Source organism: Penicillium riverlandense (genome assembly GCF_028828495.1).
Source record: "Penicillium riverlandense strain IBT 135883 chromosome Unknown utg000003l_segment0_segment0, whole genome shotgun sequence".
Lineage (NCBI taxonomy): Eukaryota > Fungi > Ascomycota > Eurotiomycetes > Eurotiales > Aspergillaceae > Penicillium > Penicillium riverlandense.
The window spans coordinates 2331214-2355374 of NW_026643196.1; the positions used below are offsets into that span (position 1 = coordinate 2331214).

The following is a 24161-nucleotide window of genomic DNA, read 5'->3' on the forward strand; positions in this document are numbered from 1 at the left end:
CTGGTTGGCTTCTCCAATTGAGGGGGAAATACCCGCTGGACTAAAATAAATAGTGAACGCCTCGCTTGCATTCTTTTTGTCCTGCATCGGTGTTTTTCTTCACATCTCAGTCAAAATGGGTGGTTCGTGGGTAAGCCGTGGCGCCAAATCTACCACCGGCTGCTCTAGTATGCTGACGGGACCTAGAAAATGTACCTTTACGGCATTGCGCCATGCACGGGAGGCGTGGCGTTCGGCTATGTAAGATGCCCTGGAACCGACCCTGGCACCCACAATCTAACTAGTGGCAGGATACCGGATCTATGAGTGAGTCGGGACAAGCAATAATTCGACAAAGCGAGTCCATTGACCTATTCCAGGCGGAATTCTGACCATGAAACAATTCCTCACTTATATGGACCATCCTGGCAATTTCCTTCAAGGCGGAATCACTGCTTCGATTCAGGCCGGTGCTTTTGCAGGGTCGTTGCTGACGGGCGCTCTGCTGGCTGATCGCCTGGGCCGCCGCAAAACTATCCTGCTTGGCTCTTTGATCTTCACTATAGGTGTAGCTGTCGCGACTGCGGCCAACAATGTCACGGCCCTTGTTGCTGGACGCGTGATTAATGGTCTTGGGAATGGTTGCTTAGCGATGATGGTAAGTATGTTCAGAAGCCGACCGAAAACAGCAATTAAGTGCAATAATAGGTTCCCTTATACCAAAGCGAAATTGCGCCTCCGAAGTCAGTATTGCTTTTCACATCTGCAGAAAGATACTAATTCCTGCCAGAATTCGCGGCCGAATCGTCTCCATGCAACAATGCTGTATCAATTTTGGTATTCTAATCGCTTTCTGGATTCAATACGGTGCCAGCTATCTCGACGGCCCTGCATCGTTTCGATTGGCAATGGGTCTCCAGATGATCCCCACAGTTACCCTGCACTTGACCATGTATTTCATGCCGGAATCGCCGCGTTGGCTTGCCCAGCGGGACGAAAACGAAAAGGCCTTGCAAGCATTAGCGCGATTGCACTCCGATGGCGACATTAACGATCCCTTTGTACAGGCGGAGCTGGCTGAAATTGTGGCCAAGATCAAGTGGGAGAGAGAAAATCCGCCACCAGGTTATATCGAGATGCTATTCGGCCGGGACCGTCGTCGGATGTGGCTGGGACTCGGTGTGGTAAGTTGACGAAAATGGCGATTGGGTTTATTGTCTAACCGACACTCTTTTAATAGCAATTCTGGCAACAAGTTACGGGTGTCAACGTGTGAGTCTATTCCCCTCAGAACACATACGGCAGCATCTCATACAGCCCTCAACCGCAGAATCATGTACTATGCAGTGTTCCTGTTTGAGCAAGCAGGTATTACCTCGAACAAGGGCTCGCTGTTGGCAAATGGTATCCAAGGTGCCGTCTTGAACGTTTTCACCTGGCCCAACATGTATTATATGGACAAATGGGGCCGCCGCAACCCCATGATCATTGGTGGAGTTGGCATGGCTATTTCCATGATGTTGATCGGAACAATCATGAAGACCATGGGTGAGTTCTTGTCCTTGGCTTAGTTTGACTTACAATTTTGACAAAAAGACCAGGCAATCCGGTGTATAATCCTCTCACGGACAAGACAAATTTCGCCTTTGCTAACCAGACAGCCTCTAATGCTACCATTGCCTTCGTCTATATTTATGTCATGACGTTTGCTTTGACCTGGGCCTGTGTGGCCTGGGTTTATCCACCGGAGCTATTTACCACTGGCTCGCGTAGTCGTGGTACTTCCATGACCTCGGCTACAAACTGGTTTGTGGTATGTTTTGAAATTTCCATTGCTAAAAGAGTCAAAGACTGATTTAGCCTAGAACTTCTGGTTCGCACTATATATCCCCACGGCAATGGAAAAGATTTCGTAAGTGCAGTGCCGGCTCAATAATATGCCTTTCCAAAACTTTTACTAACACATTGGATGTTTCAGATGGAAGCTGTACATGGTTTTTATGACTCTGTGCTTCGCAATGGCTATTTGCGTCTTCTTCTTCTACCCAGTACGTCTTGAGAGCATAATGAGCTTTTCTCTGCAAATAGCATGGCACAGTATTAACAAAAATCACAGGAAACAGCAGGGAAGTCATTGGAGGAAATTGATTTCCTTTTCGCAAAGAACCGCACTATCTGGGTGTTCAGTGACCAGAAGGCTCGCAAGGTCGGTGCCATCTTTGAGCGCGACATGGCTCACGGTGAGGCTCTCACAGAGTTTGACGACAAGGGCACGGGGGTAGTACATGTGGATCATGTTGAAGTTTGAGCAGGGACATTCGTTTCGGCACAAGGAGGACCATGTAGCAGCGGTTTGATAATTCAGGGCTGGTCGTTGCAGGGGGGCATGATCGCATCGCGTTTGATAGTGGAATAGTATAGAGTTGATCTATTTGATCCTCGTAACCTCCAGTTCGTCCTAGTTGCTCATCTTGTTAGCTATGTAAAAACCCCTTTTAAGCTGCAAGTACCCACATCAAATTCACCAGGCATAATAAGGCCCGGGATGCCCCAGCTTTCCATGCCGGAATGCTGGCGGACATACTCGCGGTACTGAGGCGCGCCGGGACGGACCACATTATCGGCCACCACCAAGGCCCCCGACTTGAGAAGGCCCAGCTGCTCACAGAGCTGCAGATCCTGCTGGTAGAGATCCTCGACATGGTCCAGGAACAAAAAATCAATGCTGTTTGCAGCCAACTTGCCTTCATCTTTCAATCTTTTCAGCGAATCAGCCGCAGGCCCCACAACGACCTTGACGACATCGGCCAATCCCGCCAAGTCGACCAAATTCATAGCAATCGACGCGATGAGGGGGTCAAACTCGAGACTCAAGAGACGAACACTCTGTTCGTTTCCAGCGGCCTTTCGCATGGCATCTCCGAAGGCGATGGCAGAGTAGCCGACATACCCACCCAGCTCGACGAGGACAGCAGGCCGTTCTTTCAAAATGAGCTGACGAACCTTCTCGCCCTTGTCACTTCCAATGTTAATCAGGAAGTCTTTTTGAGCGGCGAAGTCATCCATCATGCGCATGATGGCGGCGGGGTTGCCACGAAGCTCGTTCAACGACGGATGGTTGTAGATGTGGTCAAGGAGGGCAAGCTCACGGCCATCGTGGGACTCCTCGTAGGTGTCGTTGTCGAACTTGAGGATCGACGGGTACTTGTCGACGAGGGCTTGTCTGGAAGCAGAAGACATGGTGATGAGCTAGATAGCAAATATGTGGAAATAAGAAGAAGAAGAAGAATGGTGACAATGAGTAACTAGGTTATTGGAATGGTGGGCCTATTTATACTTGGATCTGGTTTGTAAGAGCTAGACTGTGTGGGGGCCGGGACGGGTCTGAGCGCCGGAGATTGAGCACAACCTTGGGGGGCTAATTCGCGTATTACGGACGCCTGAGACGCGCACAATGGGATTGAGGGCACCATAAATGGAGAAGTATTGGCAAATAATAGCTGAAATATCCTGCTGCAAGCTGATACATGTACAGGCAGGTTTCATCATACAACGGCTCAAACGATCAATTCAAAAACAACGATCAAGGAGAGATCGGGTTTCTACTTCCAAAACCAAGGCCAAGTTTCTATGACCAAAAATCGCGCACCATGTGATGAAAGATGTGGCAATTTCCAAGATTTTGTATTCTCAGCGAAGAAAAAAAATTGTAGCCTTCCTGGCGCCATGGTGAACAAATCCCGTGTCCTGTGCCTGTGGATCGATACTGGTGGATATGAATGAAATCCCAAGAGAATCATACCAATAAATCTAATGGCCAAGGGAAGATGACTGTCACGGAATGCTTTCGACCGCTTTTGTTTGTATAGTTCGGCTTGGGTAGCATTTGGGGGTTAGTGCTTCCGAAAGGGGCCTAGGGAGCTTATGGTGGAGCCATGCACTACTTTGCTCCTGTGTTGTATGTACTCGACTTGCTCTCTCCCACTTGCCGCACGATAGCATGGACAAAGGAAACCCAGTCACGGTAAAAAATATATGGCATTATAATTCTCGTTCTTATCTACTTGCCGAGTATCATGTTCTGTTGCCTCAAGCTTGCGTATCTCCTGCACCCGCTCATGGACAGAACCGTCCTTTCGTGGCAGAATACTTAATGGATAACACAATCCGTATTGCGAAATTTTCTCCTGTAGGAGCTCGAGATGTGGGTTGACCCTGTCTGGGATCGAGTTCAGGAAAGCAGCCAGATTATTTAATACTTCTGCTGGGCGAACTCGCATAAGTTGCCGGCTGTCGGGAACCCGTGGTGTACAAGACAGAACATCGGCAAGGGAGATAGCAATGTCGGCCAGTTTCATTTGCTAGAAACAGTGGTTAGCTTCTACAAAGTCAAAAAAATAAGAGTCCCAACTTACCATGCCGAGACCGTGGCCTTCGACAATACCTCGAGGGAACGTATCAAGATACCCCATGACGTTCCGAGCCACATTCTCTGGGAACGAAATGCTCAAATTCTCGAATGCGGGATCGGCCGACAACTCCACATGGAAAATGGCTAGCTTCCACAGAATAATTCTCATCCATTGCTGGGTGATGAGAAAGTCTGCTCGTTGGGAGTCGGGACTGCTGGATAACAGCCCTCGTGTATCTCGCAAGCGTGTATCCATGCCGACAAAGAAATCGGACATGAGATTAGGCCCCGGATCCCGGTCCATGGCGGAACCGAAAGTTTGAAATAATTGGCACATTCCAATAAATGGAAGCAACCCAGATGGATTTTCATGTTCTTCAAGTGCTGGTAGGTTTGGGTCCAGACGCAAAGTTCTTGGGAGGTCAAATCGGGTGGTGTGCCCTCTAAATGGCATTGTTAGTTGATTGGTGAACCAGGATTGGGTCATGAGGTACCTTTCTGTGATAAAGAGGAGCCACACAATCCGGAGATGAAGTTGAGCTTCTGATTTTGACAGATTCGCATAATGCTTAGCCTGGTCGAGGCCGAGTAACTGAGCAAAAGTGATGGCCTCGCGGAGAAGTAGAGTAGCCTTGCATATTTGGCCGCGATTGGAGCAGTGGACGTGCAAGAAAAACGAGGTCAACAATACGTCGGTACTTGGATTCTCCTGGTAGAGAACCTGGGCTCTTGCCTTCTCTGACTCTGTCACCAGCTTGTCGCTTTCCGCCCGAGGGCCTAACTCCTGGCTAATTAGACTTGGATGGACAACGCGAGCGAGAGTGACCGCGCCGAGCGCCGTGCAGAGTGCATATGCGCCGGCATCGGCCAATCGGCTGCCCAGATCCTCCACATCGATCACCGGCCAGAGGTAATATAACTCCTGCTGGTAGACGTCGAGATAACGTCTTCTCTTAGTGGTTGGCACGCCTTGGCGGATGATCGGTTGTAAAACCGGCGAGATTCCTGCCGCAGGATTGTCCGTCGCCTCTGATAGTGGAGATCTGTGCAGTCGAGCCTGGCGTTTTCGTTCGGCCCATGGCCCCTTGGGGCCGGGCTTGACACATTCCCTCAGGGCTGTACAGGCTATACCTAGGGCCGTGCACCGCCGGCAGGGCGATCTGCGATCACACTTAGTCTTGCGTGCGGCGCACCCATCGCATGCGCGATCCCGAGACATTGAGGTGGTGGTGACAGGAGTGGGAGTGGATCCGTGGGGGATGGGCGAGAGGAGATTCTCGGAGAGGTCCCGTTCCCACCAATTGGGTGAGTGTGGAGCGATTAAAGTCTCTCCGCGGCTAATGACCGTGTTGGTTAATCGCTCCGATAAATAATAAAGTCGTGCGTGCGGCTCTCCCTCTTTTTACCTTGACTCTCACACCATGTCTTCCCAGAAGAACGTCCTGTTGGTTATCGCCGACGACCTCGGCAAGTCGCTGGGTTGTTATGGCGAGAAGAATATCCAAACGCCGCATCTTGACGCACTAGCCCGAGAAGGAGTCGCCTTCGATAATGCGTTCGCCAGTACCGCATCTTGCAGCGGCAGCCGGTCCGTCATCTATACTGGTTTACACACACACGAGAATGGCCAGTACGGACTGAACCACTACACCCACCACTTTATGACATTCGACCATATTCAGACCGCGCCGCAACTACTTCGGGATCACAACTATCTAACCGGCATCATCGGCAAAATACACGTGGGACCTCTTTCAGTATACCCGTGGGAAGTGGTGGTCGAAAGTCCAAGTCGGGACGTGTCTTGGGTCGCTGACCAGGCCTCGTCCTTCTTCGACCAGGCCAAGAATGGCGAGCGACCGTTCTTCCTGACTGTCGGATACATGGACCCACATCGGGATCATACTCGAGGTGGGTTTGGTAATGGGGACAGTCAGGTTTCAGCTGAAGATGGCCTCTACGATCCAGCGACGGTTACTGTCCCGGACTTCCTGAGCGATGTCCCTGAAGTACGCCAGGAATTGGCCGAGTACTATCGGGCAATTGGTCGCGTGGATCGGGGATTCGGCTTGATTATGAAGTCGCTGAAAGAGCATAGTTTGGATCGCGAGACCCTGGTCATCTTCATGAGCGACAATGGTCCACCATTTTTGAATTCCAAGACAACCCTGTACGACGCGGGTATTCGCCTGCCTCTCATTATCCGCCAACCGGGTGGCGCTTCTGGGATCCAGAATCCGAATTTGGTCTCGTTCATCGATATTCTACCGACTATTCTGGACTGGACTGGCTACCGGGAGTCGCAAGCGGCCGAGCCACGACGAAGAGGACGCTCACTATTGCCGATTCTGGCCAATTCCTCGCTTGATGATGCATGGAGCCAAGTGTTTGGATCACACACATTCCATGAAATCACAAATTATTATCCAACTCGCTTCTTGAGAAATTCCAGATACAAGTACCACCGAAATGTGGTCTGGAAAATCGACTTTCCTTTTTCCACGGACCTTTACGCGTCCCTGTCATGGGAGGGCATGCGAAACGTTGATGGACCGGTTATGATTGGCAAACGGCCACTGGAGAGTTATATCCAGCGCCCAGCAGAAGAACTGTACGATTTGCAAAACGATCCGTTCGAAGTCACCAATCTTGCGTCCGATCCGGCGCATCAGGATCTACTGCATCGTTTGCGAGCGGAAATGGAAAACTGGCAACGGGAGTCTAACGATCCTTGGCTATTCCGTGATGGAGTGTCGTTGCTGGAAATGCACGGGCATTTGAAGGCTGGGTTGAAGATCCCAGACCGATTTGATTTTGATCTTTCTGCGCCTGGGTCAAGGGGCAATCAAAAAACCATCTAAGCTGGACTAAATCATAGATTTTATTTCCTAAATTCTCAGTATCTATTAAACCAATTGCAATTCTACTACTCAAACATGTTGAATTATTTTGCAGTTCTCTGGAGTACGGCTCTCGGCATACCTCGGCGTACCCCGAGACTCCTACCGGTTACCGTTACCCGAGATGGTAGGTAACAAGCGCTACCGGGGAGATTTTTACGCGTCTCCACCAAAAGTCTTCCCGCCAACTACCAAAGCGCATTCCAACTCCAGACAAGCACATCATGCGGGGAGATTATACTCCTGTTCGGTCTTAGTACCGATTGCGACTACAATGAGCCTTATATGGCGCAATGGATTGGTCCTGGCATATATAGCCGGAGCTCGCTAGCCAGAGGGTCATTCCAACAGACAGGCAAAAGTCCTGAAAATGGCGCCCTCATTTCTGAAGAACAACCACCTCGTGCAAAGCTTCACGCCGCGGCTGGCGGGTGCAGTCGGGCTCATTGCCCTCTCGACACTCAACTATGGATTCGACAACCAAGGCATCGCGACCAGTCAAGCGATGGCGGCTTACAAGAAACAGTTTGGCGACTACGACCCCGCAACCAAAACCTGGGCGATTCCAGCATACTGGACCTCCCTTCTCAATAGTTTAAACTTCATCGGATTTGCAATTGGTATGTTGACTGGATCCAGAACTAATGAGGGCCACATCCTGACTTAGATGTAGGATTGTACGTCGGCAGCATCGTCAGCGCTCGATACGGCCGTCGCATGTCGATGTTTTGCATGTCGCTGTGGGCGATGATGTCTGCCACTGTCCTTCTCACCTCCAGTCGGATTGAACAGGTGTTGGCAGGCCGCATCCTCAACTACGCCTACATCGGTATGGAGCTGGCCACATGCCCGCCGTTTCAAGCAGAGATTGTCCCGGCCTCCGTCCGGGGCTTCGCGGTGGGTGCCTACCAGGCGAGTATGCTGCTGGGCGGTGTCATCATCAACAGCGTGTGCCTGGGCACCAACGGGTTATCTACCAATGCCGCTTGGCGGATCCCCCAAGGTCTATTCTACGTTGTTCCGTCTATCGTGGCATCCTGCATCTGGTTTATTCCAGAATCTCCTCGATGGTTACTATTGAATGACCGTGCTGAGGAGGCGCTGGAGTCGCTCAAGAAGCTTCGCAGTTCATCTAAACGAGACTACTGCCCCGAGGAAGAGCTTGAGCATTTACGCGAGTCTCTCAGTCAGGAGCAAAACCAAGGCACATACATGGATTTGTTCCGGGGCAGCAATCGAAAACGCACCCTCATAGCCATAGGCATGAACTTCTTCATCCAAGCGACGGGGTCTCCCTTTACAGCTGCGTACGGCACGCTCTTCGTGCAATCGCTAGGCACGATTAGTCCATTCGATTTCTCCCTCATGAGCTCGTGCATCAATTTCTTTTGCTGTCTGGTTGCTATTTACATCACCGACCGAGTTGGGCGGCGGCCACTGCTGATGATCGGGTCGACTCTGCAAGTGATTTGGCTCTTCACCATGGGAGGAATTGGAACTGTATCCTTTCCGACAACGGTCCAAACCCAAGTCATTGTCGCTGCGACGGCCTTGTCGTCTGCTAGCTTGTGTGTGAGCTGGGATCCATTGAACTACGTTATTACCACGGAGCTCCCGGCGACTCGATTGCGCGATAAGACGCAGCGGGTAGCATCGATCGTGAACATCGCGACCAAGTATGTTTTGTCTTTGCTTCTTCTGTCCTTACATTGATACTGACAACCCATAGTTTTATCTTCTCTTTCTTCACACCCTACCTTCTCGATGCGCCCTATGCCGATCTTAATTCCAAGGTTGGCTTCATCTTTGGAAGTCTAGCGTGCTGCTCCTTTGTATTTGCCTTCTTCTGTGTACCGGAGATGAAAGGACGATCTCTCGAGGAGATTAATCAGATGTTCCAAGATGGTGTTCCAGTGCGGAAGTTTGGAACTCACCCTTTTGCAGCTGCTGCAACCGAGGAAGAAGCAGTAGAGAGGAAGATGGAAATAGACTAGCGATGGACCGAATAAAACTGGGGCTTGGAGGCCGCCGGAGAGGACGATGTAGCCTAATCATTAATTTATTCAATAACTTGGTACTCGTATGCATATATTCCCAAAACAGTACAGTAGATCAATTTCACCAAATAGCTATCTAGCCCTCATTCAATTAATTCGAAGGAACTATTTTAGGAATTATTAGAAAGCGTTGAATGATCCCAACGTTCACATGAAGTTCCGATCCGCAGATCTTGGCGCTTTGCCCTAATCAATCAAATCTTCCGTGCCTCGGCCGCCCTGACATCATGCTCCAAAACTACAAATCTGACCGATTAGGCACCGCTCTCTTCTTTACACACTTCTACCGTCATGGGTGACAACAACAAAGGAACCAAAATTACCCTCTACTGGTGAGTCTGTTTCCTTTGGTTCCAAATCCACTCTAACCCGCCACGCAGGCTGGAACAGTCCCGAAGCCACCGCATCCTTTGGCTTCTGGAGGAACTGCAACTGAAATATGAGCTCAAGACATTCAAGCGGCGGTCAGACAAACTGGCGCCCGCCGAGCTGAAGCAGATCCATCCGCTGGGCAAGTCGCCCTTGTTGACTCTCGAGCCGCCCGGCGCTGCTGATCCCATTGTCCTGGCCGAGTCCGGCACCATCGTCGAGTATCTGTGTGATCACTTTGGCAGCGCGAAACCGACGCTGGTGCCTGAGCGCTACAAGCCGGGCCAGGAAGGCCAGGTGGGCGGCGAGCGCGAGGAGTGGATGCGCTACCGCTACTTCATGCACTACACGGAGGGCAGTCTGATGCCTTTCCTGGTGATGACGCTGGTCAACGACAGTACGTTGTTGCCCTAGTCTCTCTCTCTCTTTTTCTTGTGCGTTTCGACTAATTTCTCCCTCCAGCTATCCGGAACTCTCCGCCATTCTTCGTTCGGCCCATCACGGGCATCGTTGCCTCGCAAGTGGAGTCGCAATTCCTGACCCGCAACGTCGAGGGCAACCTTGCTTTCCTTGAGGAGCAGTTGAAGACGGCGCCTGAGGGTGGCCCCTACGTGTGCGGCAAGGAGCTAACGGCAGCGGATATTCTCATGAGCTTCCCTATCATTGCGGCCAGCCAGCGCCTGCTCAAGAACAAGAAGGAGCAGGAGAAGTATCCCCAGCTGGCGGCGTACGCCAAGCGGTTGGAGAACGAGGAAGGCTACAAGCGGGCCGTGGCCAAGGTCGAGGAGGTGGATGGCAAGTTCTTGGCCTCGATGTAGTTATGGACAAGTATACCTATTTGTAAATAATTATGTACCTGGAAATAATACTATTCTGCCCTTCAAGATACCCGGCTACAGTGGATTACATCATCCGCTGACTCATTCTGTCATGTGACCCATAACCTCAACCTTCCGGCGACACACTCCATCCTGACCGACTTTGAGTCTGCGTCGTCGCCTGGAGTCCAATCGCAACCATGGCCGGTCCTAGCAAATGTGAGTCCGCCAGCTGCCCTGTCCCGTTGATTGTCACCAGCTAACCCATTGTTCAGCTCTGGTCCTTGACCCGGCCCTGCAGAAATACTACGGTACATGAACCTCCCAAACCCCGTCCCTTCGACATGAACCCCATCATCGAGCGGCATCCGCATCCCTTACCAGATTGCATAGCTGCAGTTTGAATTGCTTCATACCCTTTCTCTGCTCCTTCCAGACCTCGATCCGACCTCTCCGCCCGTCGCAGCCACTGACTGATCAATTCCACAGAACTCAACGCGAACCGCTACAAGTACTTCCGCTGGACCCCGCGCCATGCCTGGCTGTCTTTCGTCTACATGGCTCTGATCCCTGGCACGCTCGGCTACCTCGCCTACAAGACTGAGGTGAGTTATATTTATGGGGTTCCTCTACATGATGACAGACAATCTGATTACTGACGGACTGCAGGGCAAATTCGAACTCCGCGGCAAGCGCAGGGGAGACCCCATGTCGGAGTGGTAATTGTGACTGATGGGTGGATTTGGTTTCGTTTTGTTTGCAACGAGTTGTCCTGGATACGGTACCGACCATCCAGGGCGTGGGAGCTGTGCTAGACGCCGGTTTCCGGGCTGTGTACCTTACAAGCATATACCGCATGAATTTCCTTCTGTTTTCTGGATCTGTCTTCCTTGGGTCTCATCTGTTTTAACGGGCCAACCGTAGTGAAAAGGGGACACAGTTTTCTCCGTGAAATACAAACTATTGGTACATAATAATAACTTGGGCATGGTATCTCAGCACGACAATCTTTCTTCCCCAATTTGATGCTCCAGACTCCACTCCATTCGTTCCCAACCCTGCTAATAAGGTGCCCATCCACCACGACGTCGTCCACCCCGTCCACCTTCTGGAAGCCGCTCCCCACGCTTCCAGTCCCCTGCAGGGAAGTTCGGCGGACCACCACGATCGACTCGGGAAGGACCACCCCCACCACGGCCACGCCGTCCTCCAAATCCATTTTCCTGGAATGCACGCATCCCCCCACCAGCCTGGGATGGACCAGACGCACCACGGACTGGCGGCGCAACGGACCCGTCCTCGAGCGGGGGTAGAATAGCACATTCCACATAGTCACCAATAATGAAGCGGACATCCAGCAGAGCTCTATCGGCCTCAGAGCCCTGGAACCGAAGCGGGCCGGGGCGCGGTCGTGCCTCCTGCTTTTCATCTGCATCCTCCTCGCCGCGATAGGGGCTGTCCCTCGGTCCGACGACGACACTGCCAAGGTCCCTGCTCAGGTATCGGCCGCGCGTATCAGGGCCGCCGATAGCTGCGGCCTTCGCATCGGGGTAGATTAGTCGGAAGCACAGACGCGTGCCGACGGGTGGATCGGGAAGTAATGATGGGAGGGCGGAGGTGAGAAGCTGTGAGAGCTCGCGCAGGGTGCACGACTGCCAAGTATAGATCTCTAGATGCGGTGGGAGCGGCGCGGCTGTTGCTGCTGGGAGAGGAGGCGACGGCGCGCGGATGGCATTGGGCCCGCTCAAGGGCCCGCCGGGACCGCGGCGCGGCGGGGGCGCTGAGATGCTATAGTCGGAGAGAGGGTGAAAGTTGTTTTGGCGGTAGAATAGCTTCAGGTGGAAGGGCGTGGTGGTCTGTCGGTTGATCGCAGGTTTGGGACCCTCGCGCGAGGGAGCGGCCATGACGGCGAAGGGCAAGTGTCGCGTGCAGGAGTTCAGATGATGTTGCACAAATAGCTGGGAATAGTTGGGATCAAAACGAGCGGAGTGAGTGAATTGGTACGCTGTGGTGTGGGAGGTGCAACAACAGGGAGAGGAATGATGTCGAGAAGTGAAGTGGGAAACATCGAAGCTCCCGATCGCCGCATTCTTTCTTTTCTTCTTCCACTTCCACTTCCACTTCACCCACCGCCAACGCAGAAGCTCTACTCGACTGCACCACAATCCAGCGACCCTTCGTTTCTCCCTTCAATCTTCCCTCGTCCAGTCTCTGTACTACTGCAACACTTCGCCCGCCATGGATTTCGCCGCGCTGATGGCCAAGGAGATTTCCAAGGCCAAAGGCCCCGACGCAAAATCATCTTCTCCAGACAAGGACAAAGCCACCCCCACGGAACCAACAAAGAAATACATGCGCCGAGGAGACGTGGAAGCCGCACGCGTCGCTGCATACAACGAGGAGCAGGAGCGGCTGCAGCGCGAACGGGAAGAGCGCATGGCCAACAAGCGCAAGCTCGAGGAAGAAGAGGCAGACCGGCGGCGCGAGCGCGAGGATAAAAAGCGACGGCTGGCAGAGGAGTCGAGAAAGAAGAGAGAGGAAGAGGAGGCTGCGGAGGAGCGTGAGCGGCGGCGCAGACTTGGTCTGCCTGAACTACCTGACGCCGACGATAGCACCCCCGGCGCCGTGGACGCAGAGGGGGACATTGATGACGATCAACTTATACAAAAGCTACGGGATCTCAATGAACCCGCCCGGCTATTTGGCGAGAGCCACCGCGCCCGTCTCCGACGATACCGCCGCCTGGCGCAGCCGCAGAAGAAGATGACGGACGGACCGATTCCCACGACTCTGGAACCTGTGCCTGGTGGCCAGATGATCATTCCGGCGAAAATTCCCAAGGACCAGGATGGGCGTCTCTTCTTGTTCCGCCAGTTGGCATCCTATTTCAACATGGTGCTCTCGGAATGGGAGCTTGCATTGGCAAAGCGCGACGTCTCGGTGCGGCAAAGCTTCCAGGGAAAGCAAGCGTACAACGCCATGGTGCAAGCGCGCGAGAACATGACGCCCCTAATCCGACTATTTGAGAAGGCAGATCTGGAGGATGGGCTGTTGGAGCCCGTGGTAGAGATCGTCCACAAGGCTCAGAAGCGGCGATACGTGGATGCAAACGATGCATACCTGCGGGTCAGCATTGGCAAGGCGTACGTCTTTCTTTCCCTTTCTATCTGTGAAAATGAAGCTGACTTCAAATACAGAGCATGGCCTATCGGTGTGACCATGGTGGGTATCCACGAGCGATCTGCGCGTGAGAAGCTGCACCAGAGCGACCAGCAGGCTCATATCCTGAGCGATGAGATCACTCGCAAGTACCTGCAAAGTATCAAACGGTGTCTCAGCTTTGCGCAAACTCGGTGGCCCCCGGAGGACCAGCTGCAGATTATGGGCTAGAGGAGCCTGATCTTGAATGTTTCTATATATGATAAACTATACCCTCGGCGTTTCAACGAAGAAAATCCGCTCACTTCGTATTCATGATCTCTGTTCCTTCCAGCGTCTGTCTTCCTCTCTATGGCAACATGTTTCGCATTAAATACATATACATATATTTCATTCCATGCATCATCGCATAACCTATCGTATAATGTCATTCCACGCGCGCACAATGGTTTTCCACCATCCGCGCAAAACAGGCTGTTCTGTCACTGTTGACCTTTTGCTCAAGGTGTCTTCGCGCATCAGCTCCGATGCGTCACCATTTGGAATGATATGATGGCCGTCGATTCCGTTCATCACTGCAATAGAAGGAGTCGGTGTCTTGGCCGCCGATACTATGCTGCTGCATGGGCTGCGTGATTTCCGGTCTTTTTTCTGGGTTCCGATTAAATGGCCAGCAGCATAGACACAGCCGCCATACGAAAATCGAACCAAAGAGTCACCGGTCAAGCTTCCAATGATAAACACCCCCGGAGCGACCTCAAGGTTCTCCGTCGCCTTCGCACGGAGGGTCTGAGCAGAAACGATGGTTGCCTCGGCATTCTCATCCGGGCAATGCTGTCCTAAGACCTCGGACCGGAGTGCAGGGTCGAGATAATTGAGAGAACCGCGTCGGCCTGCCGCGTATACGAGGCCCCGGACAGGCCGAGAGAACGTCGACCCGTCCGAGCGGCGGAAAGTGACCGTCGCCACGCCATCCTGTACATCGACGGCAGTAACATCGACGTTGGACACGCCCTCATATACCTCTTCCCAATTCCGACCTTCGAGGAATGGGGTCGAGGAGGCACGCCGGTATTTCGGTCGCTGGCCCTTGGCAGTATTTTCAGCTTTGAGAGCAGCCCGTTTCATGAGACGGTACACGCCGGCATACTCCGGGTATGCCTGTTGGTGGCAGCTTCTAAGAGGCGATGGGCGGTCCTCCGGAGCCCATTTAAAAACATGCAGGATCTTTTGAGTGGGAGAAGCGGAAATAATGGCATCTGCAGCAGAGAAGCCAGATCCAATGATGAGGAGAGGAACTTTGGGAGTGGACTGCGTCTGCAGCAAGGGCCGCAACAGGGGGATGGTCGGGAGCACCTGGGAGAAGATTCCACTCGCCAGCACCAAGCGCTTGCAGCGAAGATCATGGCTTCGGATATAGAATCCGTCGGCCGTGCGAGAAATACCACTCAGTTCCTCCCCGCATCGGAAGACATCGTCGATGCCTGCGGCTTGCGGATAGACACGGAAATAGTCTGCGATCTCTCGCCGGGTCGGTCGAGTAAAAGGCGGCAGGTCCTGACCTGTGCTCTTCTTGTGGTGTTCGGCAAACGAATACCCGGGCAGGGAGAGCATCGCCGCATAGCTTAGGGTCTGGATATCCCAGCTGGCACCCCATGGATCTTCGGTCCATTGACCCCCCGGCCGGGCCGGTTTCCCATACACGAGATGTGGGATGGCATTGCGGGGCTCAAAACGCCACTCAACATTGGTAGTAGAGCCCATCTCGTCGATGTCGACACTCGGGCACACAAGCGTATCGAGCAAGACATTCACCGGCAGGGCCTGCGTCGAGTATGAGAGGCGCGAGGCGGCGAAATGCGCCGTGAGCGATTCGACGTTTGCATTTAAGATCTCCGGAGCGGCTTTCAGCTTGGCGTCTAGCAGATGATCGGGATGTGGAGGATCCGACGAGTAGAATGGTATATGGCCGTGAAGGATATACGAAAGTATCATGGCCGACGGCCCATTGCCTGCAAGGACAGTCCATCGTGTCAGTCAAGGTATGGGGGAGGGCCAAAGAGTCCAAAGCGGCGGCTGCGGCGGGAACTTTTGCCCACGGCGGGAGTTCGGCCAAGGACAGGGAGGACAACGGCACGAAGATGGCAGAAAGGATACATACCGACGATGACGGTGTCGGTTTCCATTGAAGGGGGTGTTTGGCCTCTTCGCATGGGGGATGTCGGTCAAGCAGCGGCGCAGGGCATTCTGGTGCAGAGGACCCGGAATGCTCATCCGACCAGAACAGACTGACTGTCCTCGGGTGTCACACTGCCGGGTCAGAGAGAGACAACGGAGCCGCCATGGAGGACGGAGTTTGAGGGAGAGAAAAGTGGGAAGACATGGCCGGGACAGTCAGGCAGCGCAGACTTTCCGGAGTTGATCTCGCTGACAAAACAGAAGTGGGGGGAGCGGAGGATGGCGTTTGGGGATGCTGGTTATGGTATACCTGGTATAGGAAATAGTAGTAGGTGAGGAATTGATTGACCAGGAGAGAAGTGAGAAAGTAAGGACTTGACAGAGATACCTGCAGAGACAAGCAGAAGATAACAGAACCCTTAGTATTCGCAATGCGCGCTGCGACTGACAACACAGCCCTAGCCCTAATCGCCCCGATCGGGATCAACTTGCCATCTACTGTACAAGTCCGTGGCAGCTATCATGACCATCGGTCCGCCTTGAGATCATGTACCACCTGGCCAAGTCGCTGTATCTCTACGCCACCAGCAAAGAAGGTATGCCGACTGCCCATTTTTGCTCACCCGCGCGCTCACACCTAGCTCCCGCCCCCCAGAATATTCCGTCCTGCTACTCGGCCTCGACAATGCCGGCAAGACCACGCTCCTCTCCCAGATCAAGGCAATCTACCAACCCCGACCCGACGGCGCCCCAGCACCTAACCCGGGCAAGACCGTGCCCACGGTCGGTCAGAATGTCGCGAACGTCGCCTTACCAGACATGAACCTGAAGATCTGGGATGTCGGCGGCCAGATCTCCATGCGCGGGCTGTGGCAAAGCTATTACAGCAGCTGCCACGCGATCATCTTCGTCGTCGACAGCACAGATGTGGGCCAGGACCCCGATATCACACGCCTTCCCTCCGCGTCGACACGGCGACAAAGCTCCGCCGCCTCGGGCGCCGTGCGCCCCGGCGCGCGCCCCAGCGTCGGCGCGGAGGCCTTCTCGGAGCAAACGGTCGGGATTGATGCTGCGGGCGGCGCGTTTGGACGGCTAGACGAGTGCAGCCAGGTGCTCGAGGACGTGCTGCAAAGTGCCGATGTGGCGGGGGTGCCGATTCTCGTGCTGGCGAACAAGCAGGACCGCGAGGACTGCGTTGAGGTCGTCCGGATCAAGGAAGGGTTTGTGCGCAAGGTGTTCGAGGGCGAGACGGGTGGCGGCGTCCGAGACAGCCGTGTGCTGCCGGTCAGCGCGCTGCTGGGGACGGGCGTTGAGGCGGCCGTGGAGTGGGTGCAGAGTCGTGTCAGGTGGAATAAGGAGAGTCGGCCGCCGCTGATGCGGTGATTCTTGTTTCTTTCCTTTTTTGGTCCTGCGATATTAATTTGGGCGGGAATTGCATGATGGCGTTTGTTTTTCCGATTTAGTTCATATACCAATGGAGCTTATTGTCTGGTTAGTTGTCGGTGCTGTCCCCGAGATATATTACATGCTTCAAGGACTTCATATTGCAAAAGTAAGAAAAAGTCTTTGACTGGTAGATTCTCCTGGTGCCAAACCAGGAATTGACATTTGTTTAATCCCCTATTTCACCCGGGAAGCCTGGTCCCTGAAGTATATAGTAAGTGCTGGCCTGGGAAATATGGAAGCCACATTCATCTACACCGTACTATGAATGAACATCGAGCACGCGACAGCAGATCAGGCATCCTGGCATCTAGAGATCCTTCCAGATCCAAGGAATTAATCCCAGTCCATCCTGCTGTTTGCGGTGGCCGGTCCCCACATCTGTGACATCAAGACCGTGGATCGAGCGCAAGAAAACCTGCCGCCAACCAGGGCGGAGGCACAGCAGTCACTGACACCGTCGTCTATCTCAACGATCTTGCCACCGAACTTATGTGAATGGCGAGGATGAAGTCAGGGATAGTCAACTTGACGTCATATGCTCTGTGTGCCGGCTGGCAACCACTGCAGCAGTATAAAGCTAAAGAAAGCAAGAGTTAACTTTCAATTCCAGCATCCAAAAATTTATCCATCATGAGTACTCTAAACAACGTCGACTCAGTTGAACAGGGCAGCGCCATCAAGCCCTCTGTTGCCCCCGACGGGCCAATGACCACCAAGGGCGTATGTTCCTACCTATTGTAAACCTTCCGCGAACCCAACTGACTCCAGACATCAGCACCAACCCGGTCGCAAGGTTAACGAGGCTGACCAGCGGCCCACCTTCGAGGCGCAGACTTTCCCAGAGGGCACCGCACCTGCAAGCAGCTCACACCAGCCGAACCCCGTCTCCAACCCAGGAAGCCAGGCTCTCAACCCAGATGTGCTCCGCGCCCACGGCAAGGAGTCCGTGTACACAGCGCCAGGAGACACGTTGATGGGCTCCACATCGGCAGACGTAAACCGGGGCATGGGCAAGCCGATGCAGGGCCAGACGAACACCGAGATCCAACACGAAGGCGCTCACGGCCGCAAGAAGCAGCCCTCCGGCCTGGAAGGGGTTGGGGCCACCAATGAGGATCGTGGAATCGAGCGCCAGCTCCCGGACCAGCGCGGGCTGGAGAAGGAGCAAAATATGAGTGGTCTACGAGGGAACAAGGCTGAGCGAGCGGCGGAGGATATGGAACCCAATACAGCATAACGAGCAGTCCCAGTATGATGCGTGCTGAAAGCGGAAAAGGTATATCAATTATGTCTTCTAGTCAAATTGAGATAATCTGTGTTTGAAATATACAGTTCGTGCCGAATAAATATATGTGGTTGTTAGCATTGTTTCATAGTTGACGTTTACTAAGCTTGTTTATCTCCATAACTAACCATCAATTCTTTCTTCAACACCCTCTAGCTACTGACTGTTATTACCTATTCTACCAAGATGGACGACGAAGCCCCCTCCGAACCGCTCGATGGTATCTGTCATTTCTTCCTCCAAACATGCACCCTTCCTCAGCTAACCACCTAAATAGCCGATGCGTGACTTCGAAGGCATCCTCCAGCTCTTCCCCGGGCGAGCTCGTGGCGCGTTCGAAATTGAAGGCAAATGGTACATGCTCGCCTGGTCGTACGACCCCTCGCCACCATCCATCTCTGACGCGATAATCAAAGTGACCCTCAAATGCCACGGCACGCACGAATTGAAGGGCACACCCCAAATGGACGGGTCCATCATCATGGATGGATCAGTTGGGCCCCAGAAGCTGCGCATGTGGGGGACGCCGGAGATTTTATTGAAGGAGACTTGCCTCATCCACTGCCGGAGAAGATGTCGGTGGTTGGTGCTGCGAACTGGGTGGTTCAGGACTAGGTGGTTGATTATTCTATGGAACTAGGTTTGTTTATGTACAAGAGAAGATTGCTAGCTAGCTAGCTCATTGTGCCGCGCCGTCAAGACCAGATCGATCCTTGGCCCGTTTCTTGGGCCAGCTGCGCGCAATGTCGATGTTGGCACGCGGGAACCACATTTCCAGGAAGACATAGATCAGAAAGTCGATCACCACACACAGACAGAACAGCTTGCCGGCCCACACGCCGCAGCCGTAATAGCGTTTCAGGCGGTCGATCAGGGCAAAACTGCGCACGCGATCTCCGCTGCCGTCCCAGCCCTGGCCGGGATAATAGCCGTAGAAATCCTCGGCGCTGATGTCGCCGGTGATGCCTTGGTAGACGCGCTCAGTACGTTGGGCCACGTCGCGCCAGGAGTACATCATCTTCACTTGGTCGTGGAACCGGTCCGTGCGGACTTTGTTCGAGCGCAGGGCGGCGATCGCCTTGCTGGTTGCAACCACCAAATCATCTTCTTCTGGTTTGGCGAAGGTCGTCATGTGCTGGGGGAGCACTTCTGGGATACCACCGACTCGCGTGCAGACCACGTACAACCCGCAGCTGGCGGCCTCGACAATAACTGTCCCGAAGGCCTCGGTCAAGCTGGGATGCAGGTAGATGTGGCCGCGCACCATGACATTTCGTACTTCTTCGTGTCGGACCGATCCAAGCATTTCGACTTTGTCTTGGAGAACATTGCGTTCCAGCATTTGCTCCAGGTCAATTGCTTTGGGACCTGAACCGGCAATGATGAATCGGGTATTAGGATTGGAGGCGAGGATCCGCGGGATAGCGGCGATCAGCAGATCAGTGCCCTTGTTGTAAAACAGGCGAGAGATCACTACAATGGTGATCGTATCGTCTGGTCCAATGGGCGTGGGGGAGGGCCGCGTATCAGCTGGGGAGCCTGGTATGTGATCCAATGCGCGGGGGGTATAGGAACGGGGGCAGAAGTTCTCCGCCACCACGGCATTCGGGATGACTGAGACCATCAACGGATCCAAGGATGCTCGAAGGACCGTGTTTTCCTTGCAGGTATGACTGACGCAAATGACATGGTCGATATCGCTCAAAGCGAACTTCAGCATCTTGTTGGTTAAGATCGAGGCTGCATCGGCGAATCCGAAGAGGGAGTGGTCCGTGAAGACAGTGCGCAGCCCCATTGTCCGCGCATGGAGAATGGCTTCATGACAAAAACTACTCAGACTAGCATGACCGTGAACAATCTCAATCTCCTCGCGAATGACGATGTTTCGAAAGATGGGGAAGAAGGAGAAGACGGTGGGGAAGGTGGCCTCGCGGTGGACGACAAAGAAAGGGACGTGGTAGATCTTGAGGCCGTTGGTGAGGTAGCGGACTCCAGTGCGGCCTTTGTATGCGTGGGTGATGACGATAACCTTATGTCCACGATCGATGAGTTTCTTGAACAGTTCGTTAGCACGGTGCTGGAGATGGAGTAAGGCGGAGGATGCTCACCGAGGACAGTTGGTAGATGTGACTTTCAATCCCCCCTGGCTGGAGTCAGTACTTAACATCAATACGGCGCACCATCTCAGAACATACCCGGCTGGGGGAAAAAGAAGTCACTGACCATGCTGTTGCCGACAAGTTAGCTATTTGACTATCCGTCTTGGCAGGGATCCAGGCAATGATACTCACGCAATATTATACGTCATGGTGGCAATTATATCCAGGTCGAGAGATCCCAGACAAAATCAATTGACAAAGAGACCAGTCCATGGCGAACAGAGACTGTTTGCAGACACTGAGCACAATCACTTGTTGCGGTCAAACACGACAGGAGATAAACCAGGGCGGTGGGGAAGCCGGTCGGGAATTCTGCCAGCTCTAACCCAAAATTTGATTTTGTTCCGCTTCGAATCACTCCGCGTTTCCAGTACCGACTGCTCGCCTGTCCTTGTGAGAATGGCTGGCCATAAGGCGGCTTCTGCGTCTTCAAAGAAGGCTGCTGCTACCGAATCTTCCACTACTCACAAGCGAAAGCGAGACGTCGATGCTACGCACACTGCCTCCACGCCGTCCCCGACGAAGAAGCACAAGAAACGCCAAAGTCTGTCGACCACGCCAATCGAGAACGATGATACCACCAAGAACCGAAGAAAGCTCAAAGACGCGCTTCAGGGGGATGATTCTCCGAAGAAGACCGGGGAAGAAAGTGTTGTCTCGCCAAAGCGCAGCAAGGCGCGAGCTGCAGACTCGCACGACCGTGTCTCTGAAGCAGGAACAAAGTCGAAGAAAAACAAGCGAAAGACATCTGAGGATGACTATGGTTCAGCTCATGAAACTGAATCTGTGAATGGCGAGCCCGTGGATATTGATGGGGCAGACACGAAAGAACTTTCAATCGATGATGGCGAACCCCAATCCACCAAGAACAAACACTCCGGGATTTTGTCAAAGTTTGAAAGAACCAAGACGGTAGCAAGTGCGAAGGCGAAGAAAAAGCCACGAACTCCCGAGCCCCAAGAAGAAGTCACGGTCGAGCCGGTCGTTGCCCAGGGCCTCGAACCCTTGCCCCAACCCGAAAATCCCCCAGAGATCGTAGAGGCTCCCACTTACTCTTCGCTGCCCGCCTGGTTGGCAAACCCTTTGCGAACATCTGCAGCCGCGCGATCCAAGTTTGCGGATCTAGGCATTAAAGCCGATCTTCTACGCATCCTCGAGGAACACAATTACAAAGAGGCGTTTGCCGTGCAGTCGGCCGTCATCCCGCTTCTCCTACAAGGGAAAGAGAATCATCCGGGAGACTTGTGTATTTCTGCTGCTACCGGTTCTGGGAAGACGCTCTCTTACGTGGTTCCAATGGTTACTGCCCTGCCAGCGAGACCTGCCCCGAGACTGCGCGGGCTCATCGTGGTTCCGACTAGAGAGTTGGTGAAACAGGCCCGGGAGACCTGTGAGCTTTGCGGGGCTGGCTCGCGACTTCGTATTGCGAGTGCTGTTGGCAATGTGGCCATTAAAGATGAGCAAAAGTTGTTGATGCGAATGGAGCAAGTCTACAACCCGGCCATGGTGGAGCAGCACCAGAGAGGGTTGCAAGAGAATGAGTGGATGGATTTCGGCATTTTGGATTGTATCGATGAAGCGATGAACTCGGGCAGTACTCTTCCGGGCCATATTCGGTGCCCAGAGACGAATGTTGACATCCTCATATGCACTCCGGGCCGCTTGGTCGACCATATCCGCTACACCAAGGGGTTTACTCTCAAACATCTGGAATGGCTTGTGATTGATGAGGCCGATCGGCTGTTGAATGAGAGCTTCCAAGAGTGGGTGAGCGTGGTGATGGACTCGTTGAATGAACGATATGCCCCGGACGCCTCGGGGCCGGCTGGGAAATTTTTCGCTCAGATGGGCCTTCCAATCGAGACAAGAGCACCACAGAAGGTGGTGCTCAGTGCGACAATGACACGGGATATCTCGAAGCTCAACTCCCTGCATCTGGAAAACCCCAAGATGGTTATTATTGGTACCGAGAAGGCTGTGGTCGATGAGGACCCATCGGCCACCAACCAAGACGCCAATTTCACCCTCCCGCCAACATTGCACGAGCATATGGTTGCTGTCGGGGATGGATCGCAGAAGCCTCTTTATCTGCTTCGTCTCCTCCTTTCCCACATCAATATCAGCACAGATTCGCGTGCACCTCAACCTGCATCCGACACATCCGACTCCGACTCCGACTCCGACAGCTCTAGCTCGGACGATGAGACCAGCTCTGATGAATCGTCTGATGACGACACTTCCTCTTCAGGATCCGACTCGGACTCGGACTCGGATTCTTCTGATTCTTCCTCGGATGAGTCTACCGATGCCGAAGGGTCAGACGATGACACTGTCGCTCTCGTACCCAACACAGGGCCCCCGCGCACCACAGTTTTGATTTTCACCAAGTCCTCTGAATCCGCGTCACGATTGTCTCGCCTGCTTTCGATCCTGCACCCACCGCTAGCCGGCCGTGTGGGAACCATCATCAAGTCAAACAAATCATCTGCATCCCGAAAGACCTTGACTGCCTTCCGCCGTGGTCAGCTCTCTGTGATCGTGGCGACTGACCGTGCCTCTCGAGGACTGGACTTGCCCTCTTTGACTCATGTTATCAATTACGATGTTCCGACCAGCGCAACGACTTACGTGCACCGGGTTGGACGGACGGCCCGTGCTGGCCGAGAGGGCTCAGCGTGGACTCTGGTGGCGCACCGTGAGGGCCGGTGGTTTGCCAACGAAATTTCGAAGACGCTCGACGGTCGCATCGTTCGTGCATCTCCAATCGACCGCGTCCAAGTCAAGGTGGATGCGCTGGGTTCTCTCAAGGCGAAGTATGCGGCCGCGCTGGACGAGCTGGAGCAGGAAGTTCGGGCGGGTTGAGCTTTGATTCTTGTATTCATTATTTTTATTTCCACAGATGTATGCATAGCGACTGTATCTTACCTAGCAATGTATTTAATGAACATTATTCACTGCTTAAAAGGCTTAATTAGTCGCTAATCCAAGCCCCCGGCGTTCCTCCGCGATTTTACCTGGAATCCATGTGGAGATGTGGAGTCTGGGGAGGAGGAGTTGGAGAATCCGGGGCCTGTGCTCCGTCGGAGCAAATCCGACAGCGAGTCACCTCTTAAACGGGACTTCACTCCCTCCTCCTCTCCCTATTCAATAATAATGTCGGAGAAGTCCGCGGTACAGACCATGTCGCCGGCCGGCGACCAGTCCATTTTCCGGCGTGAGTGTTGATTGTCTTGCCCTCTTCCCACTCGCTCTAACCCTCAATCAGCGGAACCAAACTTTGCGCGATATATCCCCGGAGGATACTCACCGTCCAGATGTATCAACTTGCATGGCAGATCAATAACCTATGCGATTTTTGGCTTTGCGGGATGCGCGATCACTTTCTTTGGGTATGACACCG

General features: G+C 53.4%; 15 protein-coding genes across 15 annotated transcripts; 10 read left to right on the plus strand and 5 right to left on the minus strand.

Moving 5' to 3' along the window:
• Positions 1–373: 373 nt before the first annotated feature.
• N7474_004604 (uncharacterized protein) lies at positions 374–2287 on the plus strand (the record flags this gene model as incomplete). Its single annotated transcript, XM_057196019.1, has 9 exons — positions 374–637; positions 688–722; positions 770–1163; positions 1220–1251; positions 1310–1527; positions 1581–1792; positions 1845–1891; positions 1958–2027; positions 2096–2287. The coding sequence occupies 9 exons, from the start codon at positions 374–376 to the stop codon at positions 2285–2287; spliced, it is 1464 nt and encodes a 487-aa protein (XP_057053415.1).
• Positions 2288–2407: 120 nt separating this feature from the next.
• On the minus strand, positions 2408–3219 carry N7474_004605 (O-methyltransferase; the record flags this gene model as incomplete). The annotated part of the gene is made up of 2 exons (XM_057196020.1): positions 2408–2437; positions 2494–3219. 2 exons carry the CDS (start codon positions 3217–3219, stop codon positions 2408–2410), a joined length of 756 nt encoding a protein of 251 aa, XP_057053416.1.
• A 779-nt stretch (positions 3220–3998) lies between these two features.
• Positions 3999–5609, minus strand: N7474_004606 (Zn(II)2Cys6 transcription factor; the record flags this gene model as incomplete). The annotated part of the gene is made up of 3 exons (XM_057196021.1): positions 3999–4340; positions 4395–4833; positions 4885–5609. 3 exons carry the CDS (start codon positions 5607–5609, stop codon positions 3999–4001), a joined length of 1506 nt encoding a protein of 501 aa, XP_057053417.1.
• A 202-nt stretch (positions 5610–5811) lies between these two features.
• Positions 5812–7251, plus strand: N7474_004607 (sulfatase family protein; the record flags this gene model as incomplete). Its single annotated transcript, XM_057196022.1, has 1 exon — positions 5812–7251. The coding sequence occupies one exon, from the start codon at positions 5812–5814 to the stop codon at positions 7249–7251; it is 1440 nt and encodes a 479-aa protein (XP_057053418.1).
• Positions 7252–7660: 409 nt separating this feature from the next.
• N7474_004608 (uncharacterized protein) lies at positions 7661–9284 on the plus strand (the record flags this gene model as incomplete). The annotated part of the gene is made up of 3 exons (XM_057196023.1): positions 7661–7910; positions 7964–8966; positions 9020–9284. 3 exons carry the CDS (start codon positions 7661–7663, stop codon positions 9282–9284), a joined length of 1518 nt encoding a protein of 505 aa, XP_057053419.1.
• Positions 9285–9638: 354 nt separating this feature from the next.
• Positions 9639–10534, plus strand: N7474_004609 (glutathione S-transferase; the record flags this gene model as incomplete). The annotated part of the gene is made up of 3 exons (XM_057196024.1): positions 9639–9679; positions 9728–10113; positions 10179–10534. 3 exons carry the CDS (start codon positions 9639–9641, stop codon positions 10532–10534), a joined length of 783 nt encoding a protein of 260 aa, XP_057053420.1.
• A 200-nt stretch (positions 10535–10734) lies between these two features.
• N7474_004610 (uncharacterized protein) lies at positions 10735–11257 on the plus strand (the record flags this gene model as incomplete). The annotated part of the gene is made up of 4 exons (XM_057196025.1): positions 10735–10753; positions 10810–10845; positions 11024–11139; positions 11204–11257. 4 exons carry the CDS (start codon positions 10735–10737, stop codon positions 11255–11257), a joined length of 225 nt encoding a protein of 74 aa, XP_057053421.1.
• A 338-nt stretch (positions 11258–11595) lies between these two features.
• N7474_004611 (SAP18 family protein) lies at positions 11596–12438 on the minus strand (the record flags this gene model as incomplete). The annotated part of the gene is made up of 1 exon (XM_057196026.1): positions 11596–12438. One exon carries the CDS (start codon positions 12436–12438, stop codon positions 11596–11598), a length of 843 nt encoding a protein of 280 aa, XP_057053422.1.
• Positions 12439–12772: 334 nt separating this feature from the next.
• Positions 12773–13924, plus strand: N7474_004612 (mRNA splicing protein PRP18; the record flags this gene model as incomplete). Its single annotated transcript, XM_057196027.1, has 2 exons — positions 12773–13677; positions 13732–13924. The coding sequence occupies 2 exons, from the start codon at positions 12773–12775 to the stop codon at positions 13922–13924; spliced, it is 1098 nt and encodes a 365-aa protein (XP_057053423.1).
• Positions 13925–14107: 183 nt separating this feature from the next.
• Positions 14108–15879, minus strand: N7474_004613 (uncharacterized protein; the record flags this gene model as incomplete). The annotated part of the gene is made up of 2 exons (XM_057196028.1): positions 14108–15705; positions 15855–15879. 2 exons carry the CDS (start codon positions 15877–15879, stop codon positions 14108–14110), a joined length of 1623 nt encoding a protein of 540 aa, XP_057053424.1.
• Positions 15880–16418: 539 nt separating this feature from the next.
• N7474_004614 (ADP-ribosylation factor family protein) lies at positions 16419–17254 on the plus strand (the record flags this gene model as incomplete). The annotated part of the gene is made up of 2 exons (XM_057196029.1): positions 16419–16467; positions 16527–17254. 2 exons carry the CDS (start codon positions 16419–16421, stop codon positions 17252–17254), a joined length of 777 nt encoding a protein of 258 aa, XP_057053425.1.
• A 693-nt stretch (positions 17255–17947) lies between these two features.
• Positions 17948–18554, plus strand: N7474_004615 (uncharacterized protein; the record flags this gene model as incomplete). The annotated part of the gene is made up of 2 exons (XM_057196030.1): positions 17948–18037; positions 18093–18554. The coding sequence occupies 2 exons, from the start codon at positions 17948–17950 to the stop codon at positions 18552–18554; spliced, it is 552 nt and encodes a 183-aa protein (XP_057053426.1).
• A 328-nt stretch (positions 18555–18882) lies between these two features.
• N7474_004616 (uncharacterized protein) lies at positions 18883–19276 on the plus strand (the record flags this gene model as incomplete). Its single annotated transcript, XM_057196031.1, has 2 exons — positions 18883–19184; positions 19243–19276. The coding sequence occupies 2 exons, from the start codon at positions 18883–18885 to the stop codon at positions 19274–19276; spliced, it is 336 nt and encodes a 111-aa protein (XP_057053427.1).
• Positions 19277–19281: 5 nt separating this feature from the next.
• Positions 19282–20910, minus strand: N7474_004617 (phosphatidylinositol N-acetylglucosaminyltransferase subunit A/GPI3; the record flags this gene model as incomplete). The annotated part of the gene is made up of 4 exons (XM_057196032.1): positions 19282–20655; positions 20711–20745; positions 20798–20829; positions 20894–20910. 4 exons carry the CDS (start codon positions 20908–20910, stop codon positions 19282–19284), a joined length of 1458 nt encoding a protein of 485 aa, XP_057053428.1.
• A 250-nt stretch (positions 20911–21160) lies between these two features.
• On the plus strand, positions 21161–23623 carry N7474_004618 (putative ATP-dependent RNA helicase DBP6; the record flags this gene model as incomplete). The annotated part of the gene is made up of 1 exon (XM_057196033.1): positions 21161–23623. The coding sequence occupies one exon, from the start codon at positions 21161–21163 to the stop codon at positions 23621–23623; it is 2463 nt and encodes an 820-aa protein (XP_057053429.1).
• Between the last annotated feature and the right edge of the window lie 538 nt (positions 23624–24161).